General features: G+C 50.0%; 1 protein-coding gene across 3 annotated transcripts; it reads right to left on the bottom strand.

Moving 5' to 3' along the window:
- Positions 1 to 320: 320 nt before the first annotated feature.
- On the bottom strand, positions 321 to 13,693 carry PIGV (phosphatidylinositol glycan anchor biosynthesis class V). Of its 3 annotated transcripts, none has more exons than XM_069756748.1 (4): positions 13,251 to 13,693; positions 4,764 to 4,879; positions 3,590 to 4,681; positions 321 to 758 (listed from the first exon to the last, which is right to left on the bottom strand). In XM_069756748.1, exons 2-4 carry the CDS (start codon positions 4,869 to 4,871, stop codon positions 516 to 518), a joined length of 1,443 nt encoding a protein of 480 aa, XP_069612849.1. In that variant the 5' UTR covers positions 4,872 to 4,879; positions 13,251 to 13,693; the 3' UTR covers positions 321 to 515. The 3 variants fall into 3 exon arrangements, with proteins under 3 accessions (XP_069612849.1, XP_069612847.1, XP_069612848.1); XM_069756746.1 differs by having other exon boundaries at positions 13,241 to 13,435; XM_069756747.1 differs by having other exon boundaries at positions 13,078 to 13,266.
- Positions 13,694 to 19,743: the final 6,050 nt, after the last annotated feature.

Consider the following 19,743-nt stretch of genomic DNA (forward strand, 5'->3'; position numbering starts at 1 on the left):
CAATGATGTCGTTCAAAAGTACAACTTGTTTCGCAAAAAATAAGCCCTCATGGCCATATTGACGGAAAAATAAAAAAGTTATGGCTCTGGGAAGAAGGGGAGCAAAAAACGAACACGGAAAAACGGAAAATCCCAAGGTCATGAACGGGTTAAAATGCAAACTATTAACACTTCTAGTTTTGAACGCATGCTTACTTTCCTACCTTTTCCCTACACCTACCTAAAATATAGCTGTAGTACTGTACCTCTCTCTAAACATACTGTATCATGGAACTGTTCACATCATTTGTTTTTACTCACTGGACTAAAACAACAAGCGCTAACATTTAAAACCGGTTTTATTGAGCCTATAACCACAGATGTGGGGATTTACCATAATAAAGTGGATTTCATTCATGACAGTTGTAGCACATCAAAAGCCACACCGTGATAATTACAAAGATTATACATTTTTATTTACAGTTCATTGTCCTTATAATAAAATATTCCGAACACCCATTACCAAACTGTGCCCATTATGTCCAAGGAAGGAAGTTCACATGTAAGGCAGTTCCAATCACCCAGTACCCTAAGAAATAACCAAGAATAATTTGTGTCCTTCCTTGAAGTGAAGTCCATCCCAAAAATAATTGAAGGACTGGATTGGAGGCAGTTTTACTTTTCTTGATACCCCAAATCCATGGTTCATTCTTGTGCAGCACATGTGAACAGGACCAATAGAGCACAGGGCAAGATGAAAAGAGGAGCCTCGTTAGCACCTGCAAATACACAAACAACATTTACCACCTTGTTGTACTATTACATTACACATTTTTTTGTGTTTTTGCGGTAAAAAACCCATGCGTTTTTTTTCTCCTATACTGAACATTAAAAACGCATGCTTTTTTTGCATGCGTTTTGACGCGTTTTTTCACTGCATGCGTTTTTTCACTGCATGCGTTTTGTTGCAGAAATGCAACATGTAGTAATTTTAGCGGCGTTTTTTTGCCGCGAAAAAAACACATGCGTTTTTCGCGGTAAAAAAACCCATTGATGTCTATGTAAACGCATGCGTTTTTAAGCACATGCGTTTGCATGCGTTTAAAAACGCATGCGTTTTTATAGAAAAACACAAGAATACACACTTATAAGCCATCCCCCAACCCTAACCCTAAAACCCAAACTCTAACCCAAACTCTAACCCAAACTCTAACCCTAACCCTAGGGATCCTAACCCTAACACAAACCCTAACCCTAGGGATCCTAACCCTAACACAAACCCTAGCCCTAACCCTAGTGATTCTAACCCTAACACAAACCCTAACCCTAAAACACAAACTCTAACACAAACTCTAACCCTAGGGATCCTAACCCTAGCCCTAACCCTAAGGATCCTAACCCTAACACAAACCCTAACCCTAAAACACAAACTGTAACACAAACTGTAACACAAACTCTCACACAAACTCTCACACAAACTCTCACACAAACCCTAACCCTAGGGATCCTAACCCTAACACAAACCCTAACCCTAGGGATCCTAACCCTAACACAAACCCTAACCCTAAAACACAAACTCTAACACAAACCCTAACCCTAAAACACAAACTCTAACACAAACTCTAACCCTAGGGATCCTAACCCTAGCCCTAACCCTAGGGATCCTAACCCTAACACAAACCCTAACCCTAAAACACAAACTGTAACACAAACTGTAACACAAACTCTCACACAAACTCTCACACAAACCCTAACCCTAGGGATCCTAACCCTAACACAAACCCTAACCCTAGGGATCCTAACCCTAACACAAACCCTAACCCTAAAACACAAACTCTAACACAAACTCTAACCCTAACCCTAGGGATCCTAACCCTCACCCTAGGGATCCTAACCCTAGGGATCCTAACCCTAACCCTAGGGATCCTAACCCTAACACAAACCCTAGCCCTAACCCTAGGGATCCTAACCCTAACAAACCCTAGCCCTAACCCTAGCCCTAACCCTAGTGATTCTAACCCTAACACAAACCCTAACCCTAAAACACAAACTCTAACACAAACTCTAACCCTAAGGATCCTAACCCTAGCCCTAACCCTAGGGATCCTAACCCTAACACAAACCCTAACCCTAAAACACAAACTGTAACACAAACTCTCACACAAACTCTCACACAAACTCTCACACAAACCCTAACCCTAGGGATCCTAACCCTAACCCTTAGGGTTAGGATCCCTTAGGGTTACGGTTAGAGTTAGGGTTTGTGTTAGGGTTAGGATCCCTAGGGTTAGGGTTTGTGTTAGGGTTAGAGTTTGTGTTAGGATCCCTAGGGTTAGGGTTTGTGTTAGGGTTAGAGTTTGTGTTAGGGTTAGGATCCCTAGCGTTAGGGTTAGTGTTAGAGTTTGTGTTAGGGTTAGGATCGTTAGGGTTAGGGTTTGTGTTAGGGTTTGTGTTAGGATCCCTAGGGTTAGGGTTTGTGTTAGGGTTAGGATCCCTAGGGTTAGGGTTTGTGTTAGGGTTAGGATCCCTAGGGTTAGGGTTTGTGTTAGGGTTTGTGTTAGGGTTAGAGTTTGTGTTAGGGTTAGGATCCCTAGGGTTATGGTTTATGTTAGGGTTAAGATCCCTAGGGTTAGGGTTTGTGTTAGGGTTTGTGTTAGGGTTAGAGTTTGTGTTAGGGTTAGGATCCCTAGGGTTAGGGTTTGTGTTAGGGTTAGAGTTTGTGTTAGGGTTTGTGCTAGAGTTTGGGTTAGAGTTTGGGTTAGAGTTTGGGTTAGAGTTTGGGTTAGAGTTTGGGTTAGAGTTTGGGTTAGAGTTTGGGTTAGAGTTTGGGTTAGAGTTTGGGTTAGAGTTTGTTTTACAGTTTGGGTTAGAGTTTAGGTTAGAGTTTGTTTTACAGTTTGGGTTAGAGTTTGGGTTAGAGTTTGGGTTAGAGTTTGGGTTAGAGTTTGGGTTAGAGTTTGGGTTAGAGTTTGGGTTAGAGTTTGGGTTAGAGTTTGGGTTAGAGTTTGGGTTAGAGTTTGGGTTAGAGTTTGGGTTAGAGTTTGGGTTAGAGTTTGGGTTAGAGTTTGGGTTAGAGTTTGGGTTAGAGTTTGGGTTAGGGTTAGGATCCCTAGGGTTACTAGGGATCCTAACCCTAACCCTAAGTATTTATGTTTATAGTGGGTTTTCTAGTTGATTTTGATGATTGGCAGCTGTCACACACTTCTCATTATGCGTTTCAAAAATGCAAACGCAGGGAAAAACACGTTTAAACGCATCTAAACGCGTTTAAATGCAAATACGCATGCGTTTTTGCATCAAATGCGTTTGCGTTAAAAACGCTGCGTTTTAAAACGCAAGTGTGAAACAAGCCTTAATGAGTACAGGATATAAACAGTACCCATATACTAATCTACCAACAACTCCATGTTGCTTAGGTCTGTGGATACCCATTAAAATTACGTTTGGATCAGGAACAGCTTGCGAAGAGTCAGATCTTCTAGTTTCACCATATTGTAACCATTTTTCTCAATCTCATCCGGATTTCATGTTGGACAGCTTTAGCACTAATTTCTCTATTAACATAACCATATATGATTAACATTTCATAGATTACTGTGGGCATATTTACCTGCACATGCATACACAGGAAGCCAAACCCCGTTAATGCTGCAAGATGTGCCACATAGACGAACACTTGAGGTCCATAGAATCCATTTGCAGGTTTACCCTGCACTTTGCACAGGCCCAGTGTTCGGCATAGCTCTGGATTGGACGAGGTATATTCCAATATGGTAGATACACTCAGAATTAGTACAGGTAGAGCCAGCAGGAAGTTGGGCAGCTGCTGGAGCTTGAAGTATCGAAACAGTCCAACATCCCAATATTCACTTTGTATATGTGAATACGCTAGCGGAAAACTAAATGAGCACCAGGCAGGAATGGATTTCTTGTGCACACGGTATCCCTTTTCCATAGCTAGCATTACTAGTGCTTGAGGTATTTGGTCATTTCCATCAGATTCAAGGCAAGATTTGACATAACAAAAACCTTGGAAGAGCGCAAAAGGTAAAATAACTAAAATAATGCCATATCCAGTCTTCATCAACTGCCTGCAATTCCCTTTCCTCTGTACCACAGCCTTTACTGCGGAGTGTATCAAGAAGCCTGCATTAACTAGTCCGTTGGAGCGAGCAGCAGAGGCAAGAGAGAAAAAGGCAGCGGCACAGAAAGTCCTTGCCTTGTGCAGTTGCCACAGCCCAGTAAATGTCGCCAGTGCATAGAGACTTTCAGAGTAGGTAGTAGTCATAAAGATGGAAACTGGGCTCATACAAAACAGAAGTGCAGCAAGGAACGCTGAATGGCGGGACTGCAATGTCACACATCCAAGTAGGTACAATGATGCTGCTGCCAGCGTAGAACATACACAGTTTAGAAAGGCAGAAGAAATCAGCAACCGGCTACGCAGTCTCAACAGCCCCGCTAGTGGCAGAAGTGGTCCTCGTGCTAGGCCTCCGATAATTACTGGAAGGAGCGGGAAGAAAGCCATATTGTGTTCATACACATAGCCATGCTCCGCTATAAACAGGAAGTGTTCTGCATCCCATCGTCCTAAGCCAGCACAAAACAGTTCCACTACATGGTCACCCAGGGAACTCGCTCCGAGTCTTGGTGGAGAAAAGGCATCAGCGTTGTGATCGGGCAGCAGGAGATTGAACCCAACCTTGTGAAGAGAAACAGGCATTTATTTTGCATTCTGTTCTGGCAGTTAGATGCCACCAGCACCGCTCCATAACTCTACTCACCTGCATTAGGAAGGTGAGGCCCCGGCACCAAAGAGAGAAGCGGAGAACCTCCTGGAAGAAAGGGTCATGGCTCCACCAGTGTCTACCCTTGCTCCAGGGCCATCCCATGACAGGACCTATGGAAGGAAACAGTGTATTCTGGGATGGTGCTGGGGACCAAATGGCATGACCTTATCTACGGTAATCCTACTATCACTCGGTGATGTGAGGTGCACCCATCATTTTTTAGGATCAAGGGGAGTCCCAAAGGTTGAGCCCTACAGATCAGACTGAGGTGTAACCTACATAACCAAAAAAAAAAAGCCAGAGTACATACCCGAGGTAGTATAAAAGGTATACGTTTATTACATACTATATACAAGACAATAAATGCATTTCCATAACCTGTCTCCTCCATATATCTCTGAACTAATCTCCCGATATCTTCCCTCACGTAATCTCCAGTCCTCCCAAGACCTCCTTCTCTCCTCCACACTTATTTGCTCCTCATCCAACCACCTCCAAGACTTCTCCCGAATATCCCCCATCCTCTGGAATTCTTTGCCCCAACACGTCCGACTATCAACCACATTCGGATCCTTCAGATGGAATCTGAAAACCCACCTCTACAGGAAACCTTACAGCCTGCACTGTCCCCGCTGCCTCCTCATCACTACAGGAGATACTGCCTCACCAACACCGGAGCTCCTGTAACCCTCAACCTATTGTCTCCTTCGCCATAATCCTGTAGAATGTGAACCCGCAAGGGCAGGGTGCTCGCCCGTCTGTATCAGTCTGTCATTGCTAGTTTGTTTACTGTAAGTGATATCTGTAATTTGTATATTACCCCTTCTCATGTACTGCCCCCAATGAAGCAGATACTAAAGGCGCATTGGGGCAGCACGATGTGGACAAATTGGGTAAGAAATTCAGGGCTGGGGAAATATTTACAATGATGAGCTCCTTGTGATGTTGAACTTTTACATATGCCAGTATACTTGATTTATTTCATACTGTTTTCTTTCCCTATCTATCTTTAAAGCACTAAGCACTTAACTATGGAATATACTTGTAGCAGTATTAGGAGGTCACACTATTCTTTGGTTCTATCCTGCATTTCCTGCTGAACATGTAATTTTGTGAAACTGTATTTAAAATGTATTGTCTTGTATATAGTATGTAATAAACGTATACCTTTCATACTACATCATATATGTACTCCAGCTTTTTTCTTGGTTATGATGATTCACAACTTGGAGTGTCCTACCATTTTCTAGGTGTGGTCTCTCTACCATTAGCTACCACACATGGTGAGCAGGTTGGGGAGGGTCACTGCTATGTTTTCCATTTTAGGCTGTATTTATTATTGAGGTATAACCTAGCAATACCCCTTTCAGAGGACTACTGTTATTGCAACTCATTCACGTGTTTGCAAACACAATACAGAATGCAGGTGGTACTAAGCGCAACATGGGAGAGATGAGGAAGCAGATAGCGCGCCTCCACACTGCACAGGCTCTAGGTAGTCTGTAGAGATGAGGAAGAAGAGCACGCTCCTCCACACTGCACAGGCTCTAGGTAGTCTGTAGAGATGGGGAAGAAGAGCACGCTCCTCCACACTGCACAGGCTCTGGGCAGTCAGGAGAGATGAGGAAGCAGAGAGCTCTCCTCCACACTGCACAGGCTCTGGGCAGTCAGGAGAGATGAGGAAGCAGAGAGCGCTCCTCCACACTGCATAGGCTCTGGGTAGTCTGTAGAGATGAGGAAGCAGAGAGCGCTCCTCCACACTGCACAGGCTCTGGGTAGTCAGGAGAGATGAGGAAGCAGAGAGCTCTCCTTCACACTGCACAGGCTCAGGGTAGTCAGGAGACATGAGGAAGAAGAGAGCGCTCCTCCACACTGCACAGGCTCTGGGTAGTCAGGAGAGATGAGGAAGCAGAGAGCTCTCCTCCACACTGCACAGGCTCAGGGTAGTCAGGAGACATGAGGAAGCAGAGAGCGCTCCTCCACACTGCACAGGCTCAGGGTAGTCAGGAGAGATGAGGAAGCAGAGAGCGCTCCTCCACACTGCACAGGCTCTGGGCAGTCAGGAGAGATGAGGAAACAAAGAGCGCTCCTCCACACTGCACAGGCTCTGGGCAGTCAGGAGAGATGAGGAAGCAGAGAGCTCTCCTCCACACTGCACAGGCTCAGGGTAGCCAGGAGACATGAGGAAGCAGAGAGCTCTCCTCCACACTGCACAGGCTCTGGGCAGTCAGGAGAGATGAGGAAGCAGAGAGCGCTCCTCCACACTGCACAGGCTCTGGGTAGTCTGTAGAGATGAGGAAGCAGAGAGCGCTCCTCCACACTGCACAGGCTCTGGGTAGTCAGGAGAGATGAGGAAGCAGACAGCTCTCCTTCACACTGCACAGGCTCAGGGTAGTCAGGAGACATGAGGAAGAAGAGCACGCTCCTCCACACTGCACAGGCTCTGGGCAGTCAGGAGAGATGAGGAAGCAGAGAGCTCTCCTCCACACTGCACAGGCTCTGGGCAGTCAGGAGAGATGAGGAAGCAGAGAGCGCTCCTCCACACTGCACAGGCTCTAGGTAGTCTGTAGAGATGAGGAAGAAGAGCACGCTCCTCCACACTGCACAGGCTCTAGGTAGTCTGTAGAGATGAGGAAGAAGAGCACGCTCCTCCACACTGCACAGGCTCTGGGCAGTCAGGAGAGATGAGGAAGCAGAGAGCTCTCCTCCACACTGCACAGGCTCTGGGCAGTCAGGAGAGATGAGGAAGCAGAGAGCGCTCCTCCACACTGCACAGGCTCAGGGTAGTCAGGAGAGATGAGGAAGCAGAGAGCGCTCCTCCACACTGCACAGGCTCTGGGTAGTCAGGAGAGATGAGGAAGCAGAGAGCTCTCCTCCACACTGCACAGGCTCAGGGTAGTCAGGAGACATGAGGAAGCAGAGAGCGCTCCTCCACACTGCACAGGCTCTGGGCAGTCAGGAGAGATGAGGAAGCAAAGAGCGCTCCTCCACACTGCACAGGCTCTGGGCAGTCAGGAGAGATGAGGAAGCAGAGAGCTCTCCTCCACACTGCACAGGCTCAGGGTAGTCAGGAGACATGAGGAAGCAGAGAGCTCTCCTCCACACTGCACAGGCTCTGGGCAGTCAGGAGAGATGAGGAAGCAGAGAGCGCTCCTCCACACTGCACAGGCTCTGGGTAGTCTGTAGAGATGAGGAAGCAGAGAGCGCTCCTCCACACTGCACAGGCTCTGGGTAGTCAGGAGAGATGAGGAAGCAGAGAGCTCTCCTTCACACTGCACAGGCTCAGGGTAGTCAGGAGACATGAGGAAGAAGAGACCGCTCCTCCACACTGCACAGGCTCTGGGTAATCAGGAGAGATGAGGAAGCAGAGAGCTCTCCTCCACACTGCACAGGCTTAGGGTAGTCAGGAGACATGAGGAAGCAGAGAGCGCTCCTCCACACTGCACAGGCTCTGGGTAGTCCGGAGAAGTGAGGAAGCAGAGAGCGCTCCTCCACACTGCACAGGCTCTGGGCAGTCAGGAGAGATGAGGAAGCAGAGAGCGCTCCTCCACACTGTACAGGCTCTGGGCAGTCAGGAGAGATGAGGAAGCAGAGAGCTCTCCTCCACACTGCACAGGCTCTGGGCAGTCAGGAGAGGTGAGAAAGCAGAGAGCGCTCCTCCACACTGCACAGGCTCAGGGTAGTCAGGAGAGGTGAGGAAGCAGAGAGCGCTCCTCCACACTGCACAGGCTCAGGGTAGTCAGGAGAGGTGAGGAAGCAGAGAGCGCTCCTCCACACTGCACAGGCTCAGGGTAGTCAGGAGAGATGAGGAAGCAGAGAGCGCTCCTCCACACTGCACAGGCTCAGGGTAGTCAGGAGAGGTGAGGAAGCAGAGAGCGCTCCTCCACACTGCACAGGCTCTGGGCAGTCAGGAGAGATGAGGAAGCAGAGAGCTCTCCTCCACACTGCACAGGCTCTGGGTAGTCAGGAGAGGTGAGGAAGCAGAGAGCTCTCCTCCACACTGCACAGGCTCTGGGTAGTCAGGAGAGATGAGGAAGCAGAGAGCGCTCCTCCACACTGCGCAGGCTCTGGGTAGTCAGGAGGTGAGGAAGCAGAGAGCGCTCCTCCACACTGCACAGGCTCTGGGTAGTCAGGAGAGATGAGGAAGCAGAGAGCTCTCCTCCACACTGCACAGGCTCTGGGCAGTCAGGAGAGGTGAGGAAGCAGAGAGCTCTCCTCCACACTGCACAGGCTCTGGGCAGTCAGGAGAGATGAGGAAGCAGAGAGCTCTCCTCCACACTGCACAGGCTCTGGGAAGTCAGGAGAGGTGAGGAAGCAGAGAGCGCTCCTCCACACTGCACAGGCTCTGGGAAGTCAGGAGAGGTGAGGAAGCAGAGAGCGCTCCTCCACACTGCGCAGGCTCTGGGAAGTCAGGAGAGGTGAGGAAGCAGAGAGCGCTCCTCCACACTGCACAGGCTCTGGGCAGTCAGGAGAGGTGAGGAAGCAGAGAGCTCTCCTCCACACTGCACATGCTCTGGGCAGTCAGGAGAGGTGAGGAAGCAGAGAGCGCTCCTCCACACTGCGCAGGCTCTGGGAAGTCAGGACAGGAGAGGTGAGGAAGCAGAGAGCTCTCCTCCACACTGCGCAGGCTCTGGGCAGTCAGGAGAGGTGAGGAAGCAGAGAGCGCTCCTCCACACTGCGCAGGCTCTGGGAAGTCAGGAGAGGTGAGGAAGCAGAGAGCGCTCCTCCACACTGCACAGGCTCTGGGCAGTCAGGAGAGGTGAGGAAGCAGAGAGCTCTCCTCCACACTGCACAGGCTCTGGGCAGTCAGGAGAGGTGAGGAAGCAGAGAGCGCTCCTCCACACTGCACAGGCTCTGGGAAGTCAGGAGAGGTGAGGAAGCAGAGAGCGCTCCTCCACACTGCACAGGCTCTGGGAAGTCAGGAGAGGTGAGGAAGCAGAGAGCGCTCCTCCACACTGCGCAGGCTCTGGGAAGTCAGGAGAGGTGAGGAAGCAGAGAGCGCTCCTCCACACTGCACAGGCTCTGGGCAGTCAGGAGAGGTGAGGAAGCAGAGAGCTCTCCTCCACACTGCGCAGGCTCTGGGAAGTCAGGAGAGGTGAGGAAGCAGAGAGCTCTCCTCCACACTGCACAGGCTCAGGGTAGTCAGGAGAGGTGAGGAAGCAGAGAGCTCTCCTCCACACTGCACAGGCTCTGGGCAGTCAGGAGAGGTGAGGAAGCAGAGAGCTCTCCTCCACACTGCGCAGGTTCTGGGAAGTCAGGAGAGGTGAGGAAGCAGAGAGCTCTCCTCCACACTGCACAGGCTCAGGGTAGTCAGGAGAGGTGAGGAAGCAGAGAGCGCTACTCCACACTGCACAGGCTCAGGGTAGTCAGGAGAGGTGAGGAAGCAGAGAGCTCTCCTCCACACTGCACAGGCTCTGGGCAGTCAGGAGAGGTGAGGAAGCAGAGAGCTCTCCTCCACACTGCACAGGCTCTGGGCAGTCAGGAGAGGTGAGGAAGCAGAGAGCGCTCCTCCACACTGCACAGGCTCTGGGCAGTCAGGAGAGGTGAGGAAGCAGAGAGCTCTCCTCCACACTGCACAGGCTCTGGGCAGTCAGGAGAGATGAGGAAGCAGAGAGCGCTCCTCCACACTGCACAGGCTCTGGGCAGTCAGGAGAGATGAGGAAGCAGAGAGCGCTCCTCCACACTGCACAGGCTCTGGGCAGTCAGGAGAGGTGAGTAAGCAGAGAGCGCTCCTCCACACTGCGCAGGCTCTGGGAAGTCAGGAGAGGTGAGGAAGCAGAGAGCGCTCCTCCCCACTGCGCAGGCTCTGGGCAGTCAGGAGAGATGAGGAAGCAGAGAGCGCTCCTCCACACTGCGCAGGCTCAGGGTAGTCAGGAGAGGTGAGGAAGCAGAGAGCTCTCCTCCACACTGCACAGGCTCTGGGCAGTCAGGAGAGGTGAGGAAGCAGAGAGCTCTCCTCCACACTGCACAGGCTCTGGGCAGTCAGGAGAGATGAGGAAGCAGAGAGCTCTCCTCCACACTGCACAGGCTCAGGGTAGTCAGGAGAGATGAGGAAGCAGAGAGCGCTCCTCCACACTGCACAGGCTCAGGGTAGTCAGGAGAGGTGAGGAAGCAGAGAGCGCTCCTCCACACTGCACAGGCTCTGGGCATTCAGGAGAGATGAGGAAGCAGAGAGCTCTCCTCCACACTGCACAGGCTCTGGGCAGTCAGGAGAGGTGAGGAAGCAGAGAGCTCTCCTCCACACTGCACAGGCTCAGGGTAGTCAGGAGAGGTGAGGAAGCAGAGAGCTCTCCTCCACACTGCACAGGCTCTGGGCAGTCAGGAGAGGTGAGGAAGCAGAGAGCTCTCCTCCACACTGCACAGGCTCTGGGAAGTCAGGAGAGGTGAGGAAGCAGAGAGCGCTCCTCCACACTGCACAGGCTCTGGGAAGTCAGGAGAGGTGAGGAAGCAGAGAGCGCTCCTCCACACTGCGCAGGCTCTGGGAAGTCAGGAGAGGTGAGGAAGCAGAGAGCGCTCCTCCACACTGCGCAGGCTCTGGGAAGTCAGGAGAGGTGAGGAAGCAGAGAGCGCTCCTCCACACTGCGCAGGCTCTGGGCAGTCAGGAGAGGTGAGGAAGCAGAGAGCTCTCCTCCACACTGCGCAGGCTCAGGGTAGTCAGGAGAGGTGAGGAAGCAGAGAGCTCTCCTCCACACTGCACAGGCTCTGGGCAGTCAGGAGAGGTGAGGAAGCAGAGAGCTCTCCTCCACACTGCACAGGCTCTGGGAAGTCAGGAGAGGTGAGGAAGCAGAGAGCGCTCCTCCCCACTGCGCAGGCTCTGGGCAGTCAGGAGAGATGAGGAAGCAGAGAGCGCTCCTCCACACTGCGCAGGCTCAGGGTAGTCAGGAGAGGTGAGGAAGCATTGAGTTCTCCTCCACACTGCGCATGCTCTGGGTAGTCAGGAGAGGTGAGGAAGCAGAGAGCGCTCCTCCACACTGCGCAGGCTCTGGACAGTCAGGAGAGATGAGGAAGCAGAGAGCGCTCCTCCACACTGCACAGGCTCTGGGTAGTCAGGAGAGGTGAGGAAGCATTGAGTTCTCCTCCACACTGCGCATGCTCTGGGTAGTCAGGAGAGGTGAGGAAGCAGAGAGCGCTCCTCCACACTGCGCAGGCTCTGGGTAGTCAGGAGAGGTGAGGAAGCAGAGCGCTCTCCTCCACACTGCACAGGCTCTGGGTAGTCAGGAGAGGTGAGGAAGCAGAGAGCGCTCCTCCACACTGCACAGGCTCTGGGAAGTCAGGAGAGGTGAGGAAGCAGAGAGCTCTCCTCCACACTGCACAGGCTCTGGGTAGTCAGGAGAGGTGAGGAAGCAGAGAGCGCTCCTCCACACTGCACAGGCTCTGGGTAGTCAGGAGAGATGAGGAAGCAGAGAGCGCTCCTCTACACTGCACAGGCTCTGGGAAGTCAGGAGAGGTGAGGAAGCAGAGTGCTCCTCCACACTGCACAGGCTCTGGGCAGTCAGGAGAGGTGAGGAAGCAGAGAGCGCTCCTCCACACTGCACAGGCTCTGGGAAGTCAGGAGAGGTGAGGAAGCAGAGTGCTCCTCCACACTGCACAGGCTCTGGGTAGTCAGGAGAGATGAGGAAGCAGAGAGCTCTCCTCCACACTGTACAGGCTCTGGGTAGTCAGGAGAGATGAGGAAGCAGAGAGCTCTCCTCCACACTGTACAGGCTCTGGGCAGTCAGGAGAGATGAGGAAGCAGAGAGCTCTCCTCCACACTGCACAGGCTCTGGGAAGTCAGGAGAGGTGAGGAAGCAGAGAGCTCTCCTCCACACTGCGCAGGCTCTGGGCAGTCAGGAGAGGTGAGGAAGCAGAGAGCTCTCCTCCACACTGCACAGGCTCTGGGAAGTCAGGAGAGGTGAGGAAGCAGAGAGCTCTCCTCCACACTGCGCAGGCTCTGGGCAGTCAGGAGAGGTGAGGAAGCAGAGAGCTCTCCTCCACACTGCACAGGCTCTGGGCAGTCAGGAGAGGTGAGGAAGCAGAGAGCTCTCCTCCACACTGCGCATGCTCTGGGTAGTCAGGAGAGGTGAGGAAGCAGAGAGCGCTCCTCCACACTGCGCAGGCTCTGGGTAGTCAGGAGAGGTGAGGAAGCAGAGTGCTCCTCCACACTGCGCAGGCTCTGGGTAGTCAGGAGAGGTGAGGAAGCAGAGAGCTCTCCTCCACACTGCGCATGCTCTGGGTAGTCAGGAGAGGTGAGGAAGCAGAGAGCTCTCCTCCACACTGCGCAGGCCATAGTCACACACTGGCAGGATGACGTCACAGCGTCCTTACTTACAGATCACCACTAGAGGGAGCTCCAGATATTATGAACGGAAACCTGACTTCTTTTACTCAGAGTAGGAATATCAATGTAGTCCCGGCCCCAAAAAATAAATCCCAGTTCACGCTTCTCTAGAGCTCTGCTGCATATCACAGGGAAGCGAAATCCCAGCACATACCGAGCCTCACCCGCGGTGTCGTGCGCATCCCGACACGTCACATCCGCCCGGCGGCCGGTACCATAGAAAGGTCGCGGAGTAGTACAGAGAGCGCGGCTTCACAAGAGAGACGAAAACTGGGGGAGGGGCGAGCGCGCCGGTGACAGAGCCATGAAGTAATACGCCGAAGCTGCTGCATGCACCGGGGTGTGGTGTGAGCACCGGATGACGGGGACCCCGTGTGCCATCCCTGCCCCCCAGCTGTACACGTGTGTGGTGTCGTCTCTAGCTTCCAGTCAGCCATAGTGCGGGGGCTGGCCAGGGAAAAGAAAGCCTGGTCGGTGGCAGTGCAAACAATGTGGCCACCCGGGCAGCAGCTAGAATGGGGCATCTCGGTGCCAGCACGTAGTGGAGATGCTCCATAGAGAATGCGTGGCGCTGAGTCATGTGCTCTGCCGCTACAGTCCAGGCTCCAAGACCCTACCAATATGTAGTAGGTGGCATAATATTAGCAAACACCTGCAATTAGACACATCCAGTCAAAAAAACGACGAAATCTCGCTTATGTGTAGGCAGCGTAGAACCGTAGGTATCCATGGTTACAGCCATTAGCAACGAGCAGGGATGAGCGACCCTGCTTGGTGACACTCCGTTATCACTCGAGTATCACGGTGCTTGGATAGGTTCCTATTTTAAACTAACGCCTGCCCCTCATCTTTGGCTTTTGTTACTCAGCCAATGAGCATGCGGGGATTACCATCTTGGTAGTGACATTACTGTGATTGGCTGGCCGTGTGACATCGTCAGGGGTTCTAAAAGGACAGGCCCCGCTGGAAATAATATGTGCCTTGAGGTCCTTTTTGTGTTATATAATACACCCAAGTACATTTCTGCAATCTCGATGAAGAAAAGTTTTTAGATTTCACAGAAATGGTCACAAAGTTAGGCTATGTGCACACGTTGCGGATTAGGTGTTACGGCTAGCGGAACGCACCAAGCAAATATAGATGTTTATTATAAATGGTGCAAGAGCAAGAAAAAGATCATGCCCACATAGACAGGAACACCTCCATATATATATACCAGTATCAAAAATAGTTTTTATTAAATTGGCAAAAAACTCAAGACTGCACATAAGTACACACACAAAACAACAACACAAAATCCATTAAAAACACTTAAAAATGCAAACATGCAAGAAAACATGCCTATATATATATGTGTCATATCCTAGAATGAGGAAAATGACAGCCCACAAAACATGTGCTTCCCACAATAATGTTATCACAAGAATCTGACTGCACAAGCGAAAATAATGCAAGGATAAATGACCACTCCATGAAATGGGTGTGAAGATGTTAATATTGCAATACCATACATCCCTATAATAAGGCACATAATATGCGTGCAGGATACTTCAATAATATAGAAACTTTAGTCATATGGCAAAAAAAAATGTAACTGATGAGAAAAAGGCGTACAACAAAAATGGTGATGAATGAGACAGTAGAAAAAATAGAAAAGCATAAGAGATGTTAATATGTGAAATGTCTCAGTAATAGTACGCATAGGACCTGCGGGAGGGAGAGGGGGAACTAGACAATGCAAGAGCCCAAAACCTCAATCCCATGGGAAAAAAAACCAGCAGAATGTGGGATAGGCTCCCACGCGTATCGCCGCCTGAGTAGCGGCTTCCTAAGGGAAAAGATATCTTTTCCCTGAGGAAGCCGCTACTCAGGCGGCGATACGCGTGGGAGCCTATCCCACATTCTGCTTCCCCACTTCACAAGATCTTTCTCTATGGCTTTGGACTGTGGGTATGACTGTTTTTTTTTTTCCCATGGCTTCAATGGCAGCACTGGATTCAATGGCAGAAGCTGGAAGAGCCGCAGTAACCCTTTGCACAGTCAGACTGAGCGGGACCGACGTCTCCGCTGAGACTGTGGCAGGAGAAGAATGGGAGACCGCCCCAGCAGATTCCCCCTGTGCAGAGGCAGGAACTCGACCCCTAACATTAGGCTTAGGAATTTCTGGTGCGGATTCTGCGGCTTAGGAATTTCTGGTGCGGATTCTGCCTCTCGGCAGAAAACGCACCTGCGTATTTGTCACAGTTTTTGCTGCGGTTTTCTTGCGGATTTGCTGCGGTTTTTACCCCTGCAGTTTTCTATAATGGAATGGGTACAAAAACGGTGCAGATTCGCGAAAAAGAAGTGACATGCTACTTCTTTTAAACCGCAGGGTTTTGGCAGCGGATTTTCCGCAAAGTGTGCACAGCATTTTTTTTTCTCATTGATTTACATTATACTGTAAATCAATTGCGGATCTGCAGCGTTTCTGCACCGCAAAAAACGCTGTGGATCCGCAGAGAATCCGCAACGTGTGCACATACCCTTACACTGCATAGCTGAGAAATGGAATGCTACAAACTGTTTAAAAGTGAACAACGCTTTAAAAATGTTTTCGTGTTCCATTTCTCAGACAGTGTTACGTGGTCTGTGTACATTTCTTTGACCTCTAATCATATTTATCACCCATAGGAAATTACATCTTCTTGGGTACATGTCAATGCTATCTATCTATATAATCATCTAAGGGGCACTTCCGTCTTTTTGTCTGTCACGGAAATCCTGCGTCGCTGATTGCCGGCCGCGACCAATCAGCGACGGGCACAGTCCATCAGTGAATTCTCTGTCGGTGTCCCCTTCAGTCAGCGCTCACACAGGGTTAATGGCCGCGTTATGCTGCGGTGTAACTCAGTCCGTTAACGTTGCTATTAACACTGTGACCAACTTTTTACTATTGATGCTGCCTATGCAAAAGTCATTATATTCTCACTTTCCGGCGCCTTTCTCGCTCCTCGCAACGCTTCGGGCCATGCATTGCGGTCTCGCGAGATGATGACGTAGCAGTCTCGCGAGACCGCTGCGTCGTCTTGCGAGACTGCAATGCATTCTTGGGACTCTAGCGTCGCGAGGAGCATCGCTAAACGCCTCGCCTGGATCCGGGGGCCGCCGGAAGGTGAGTATATAACTATTTTTTATTTTAATTCTTTTTTTTAACAGGGATATGGTGCCCACATTGCTATATACTACGTGGGCTGTGTTATATACTATGTGGGCTGTGTTATATACTGCATGGGCTGTGTTATACACTACGTCTCTGTGCTATATACTATGTGGGCTGTGCTATATACTACATGGGCTGTTATATACTGCATGAGCTGTGTTACATACTGCATGAGCTGTGTTACATACTGCGTCTCTGTGCTATATACTACATGGGCTGTGCAATATATTACGTGGCTGGGCAATATACTATGTGGCTGTGTTATATACGGCGTGAGCTTTGCTATATACTACGTGGGCTGTGCTATATACTACATGGCTGTGCTACATACTACATGGCTGTGTTATATACTGCTCTGCTATATACTACATGGGCTGTGCTATATACTACGTAGCTGTGCAATGTTATGTGGCTGTTATATACTGCGTGAGCTGTGCTATATACTACATTGGCTGTTATATACTATGTGGCTGTGTTATATACTACGTGGGCTGTGCTATATACTACGTAGCTGTTCAATATACATGGCTGGGCAATATACTACGTGGCTGTGCTATATACTACGTGGGCTGTGCTATATACTACGTGGGCTGTGTTATATACTACGTGGGCTATTATACACTGCGTGGGCTGTGTTATACACTGCGTGGGCTGCTATACACTGCATGGGCTGTGTTATACACTGCGTGGGCTGTGCTATATACTGCATGGGCTGTGTTATACACTGCGTGGGCTGTGCTATATACTACGTGGCTGTGTTATATACTGCGTGAGCTATGCTATACACTACGTGGCTGTGTTATATACTACGTGGGCTGTGCTATATACTACATAGCTGTGCAATATATATGGCTGGGCAAGTTACTACGTGGCTGTGCTATATACTATGTGGCTGTGTTATATTCTACGTGGGCTGTGTTATATACTACGTGGGCTGTGTTATATACTACGTGGGCTGTGCTATATACTGCGTGGACTGTTATACACTGCGTGGGCTGTGCTATATACTGAGTGGACTGTTATACACTGCGTGGGCTGTGCTATATACTACGTGGGCTGTTATACACTGCGTGGGCTGTTATATACTACGTGGCTGTGCTATATGCTATGTGGGCTGTGATATATGCTACGTGGGCTGTGATATATGCTATGTGGGCTGTGTTATATGCTACGTGGGCTGTGTTATATGCTACGTGGGCTGTTATATGCTACGTGGCCTGTTATATGCTACGTGGCCTGTGCTATATGCTACGTGGCTGTGCTATATGCTACTTGGCTGTGGTATATTTCTCTGCTGTATCTGTGCATCATGAATCGTGTTATGTGTTAAAGAGGGGGGCCCACTGAGACTCTTTCGCCCGGGGCCCTCAAAAACCTGGAGCCGGCCCTGGCTTCACTGATTGTTCGCTGCCGGCCGTGACCAATCAGTGACAGGCGCAGTCCGGCCGCAAATTGGCGTGGAATTTGAACAACGCTTTGCTAATTGGTTGCTGTTGTCCGTCCGAATTCTGTGTATAAATTGCATTATTCTGAAAACTTCATCAATAAACTACATACATATTTTAGAATAACCGATGCGTTAGAATCGGGCCACCATCTAGTATACCATAAGCCTCAAATAAAAATTGTTCAAAATGTTGTTATATTGCTCTCCCATACACTATTCCGTGGTCTGGAGTACATGTCCTTGGTATATAACCCACCTTTGAGTCTCAGCGTACCAATCCATGACCATTTGAACAGAATGTGTATGAGGCCCATCTTTGTCTAATACAGGGGGTATCTGAGTCCCTAAAGGTACCATCACACTAAGCGACGCTGCAGCGATACCGACAACGATCCGGATCGCTGCAGCGTCGCTGTTTGGTCGCTGGAGAGCTGTCACACAGACAGCTCTCCAGCGACCAACGATGCCGGTAACCAGGGTAAACATCGGGTTACTAAGCGCAGGGTCGCGCTTAGTAACCCGATGTTTACCCTGGTTACCAGCATAAAAGTAAAAAAAACCAAACACTACATTCTTACCTTCCGCTGTCTGTCCCTCGGCGCTCTGCTTCTCTGCCCTGTGTAAGCACAGCGGCCGGAAAGCAGAGCGGTGACATGACCGCTCTGCTTTCCGGCCGCTGTGCTTACACAGGGCAGAGAAGCAGAGCGCCGAGGGACAGACAGCGGAATGTAAGTATGTAGTGTTTTTTTTTTTTTTTACTTTTACGCTGGTAACAAGGGTAAACATCGGGTTACTAAGCGCGGCCCTGCGCTTAGTAACCCGATGTTTACCCTGGTTACCAGCGAAGACATCGCTGAATCGACGTCACACACGCCGATTCAGCGATGTCAGCAGGGAGTCCAGCGACGAAATAAAGTTCTGGACTTTCTGCAGCGACCAACGATGTCACAGCAGGATTCTGATCGCTGCTGCGTGTCAAACTGAACGATATCGCTAGCCAGGATGCTGCAACGTCACGGATCGCTAGCGATATCGTTTAGTTTGACGGTACCTTAAGTTATGGCTGTTCTTGCTTCTAGAGTTGAGCGAATGTTTGGAAATGATCGCCGTACTCATGCCGTATTGGTACCATATTTGTGCCGAATTTATGTTCAAAGATTGGTTCCAAACATAGTTAATTTCTACTCCATTGACTCCAATGATGTTCGGCTGCGTTTGGAAAATATTGCAAATTCAACATTCGCCGCCTATCGTAATCCGAACGTTGAAAAATTCATTCAACTCTACTTTTTATAAATTACATTGAAATTTCCTATTTGATAAAAAATCAATTTTGGCTTACTTAAATTATACTTTTTTAAAAATAAATAAATAAATTTGCCTTCTACACAAGTCATTATACACAAAAACAGTTAAACTTTTTTTCCCTGTAAAATACAATTAGTTTAGTTAGTTACGTTAGTTTGGAATGTTTTATTTTGTCACTCCTTAACCCCTTCCCGACCTTTGACGCCACGTAGGCGTCATGAAAGTCGGTGCCAATCCGACCCATGACGCCTATGTGGCGTCATGGAAAGATCGCGTCCCTGCAGGCCGGGTGAAAGGGTTAACTCCCATTTCACCCGATCTGCAGGGACAGGGGGAGTGGTAGTTTAGCCCAGGGGGGGTGGCTTCACCCCCTCGTGGCTACGATCGCTCTGATTGGCTGTTGAAAGTGAAACTGCCAATCAGCGATTTGTAATATTTCACCCATTATAACGGGTGAAATATTACAATCCAGCCATGGCCGATGCTGCAATATCATCGGCCATGGCTGGAAATACTAGTGTGCCCCCACCCCACCCCACCGATCGCCCCCCCAGCCCCCCGATCTGGCCGGTACACTGCTCCGGCTCCCCTCCGTCCAGTGCTCCGCTCCCCCCCATGCTCTTGTCCGCTCCCCCCGTGCTCCAATCACCCCCCCGTGCTCCAATCACCCCCCCTGCACTCCGATCCACCCCCCTGTGCTCCG

This window comes from Ranitomeya imitator, chromosome 3 (genome assembly GCF_032444005.1).
Source record: "Ranitomeya imitator isolate aRanImi1 chromosome 3, aRanImi1.pri, whole genome shotgun sequence".
Classification (NCBI taxonomy): domain Eukaryota; kingdom Metazoa; phylum Chordata; class Amphibia; order Anura; family Dendrobatidae; genus Ranitomeya; species Ranitomeya imitator.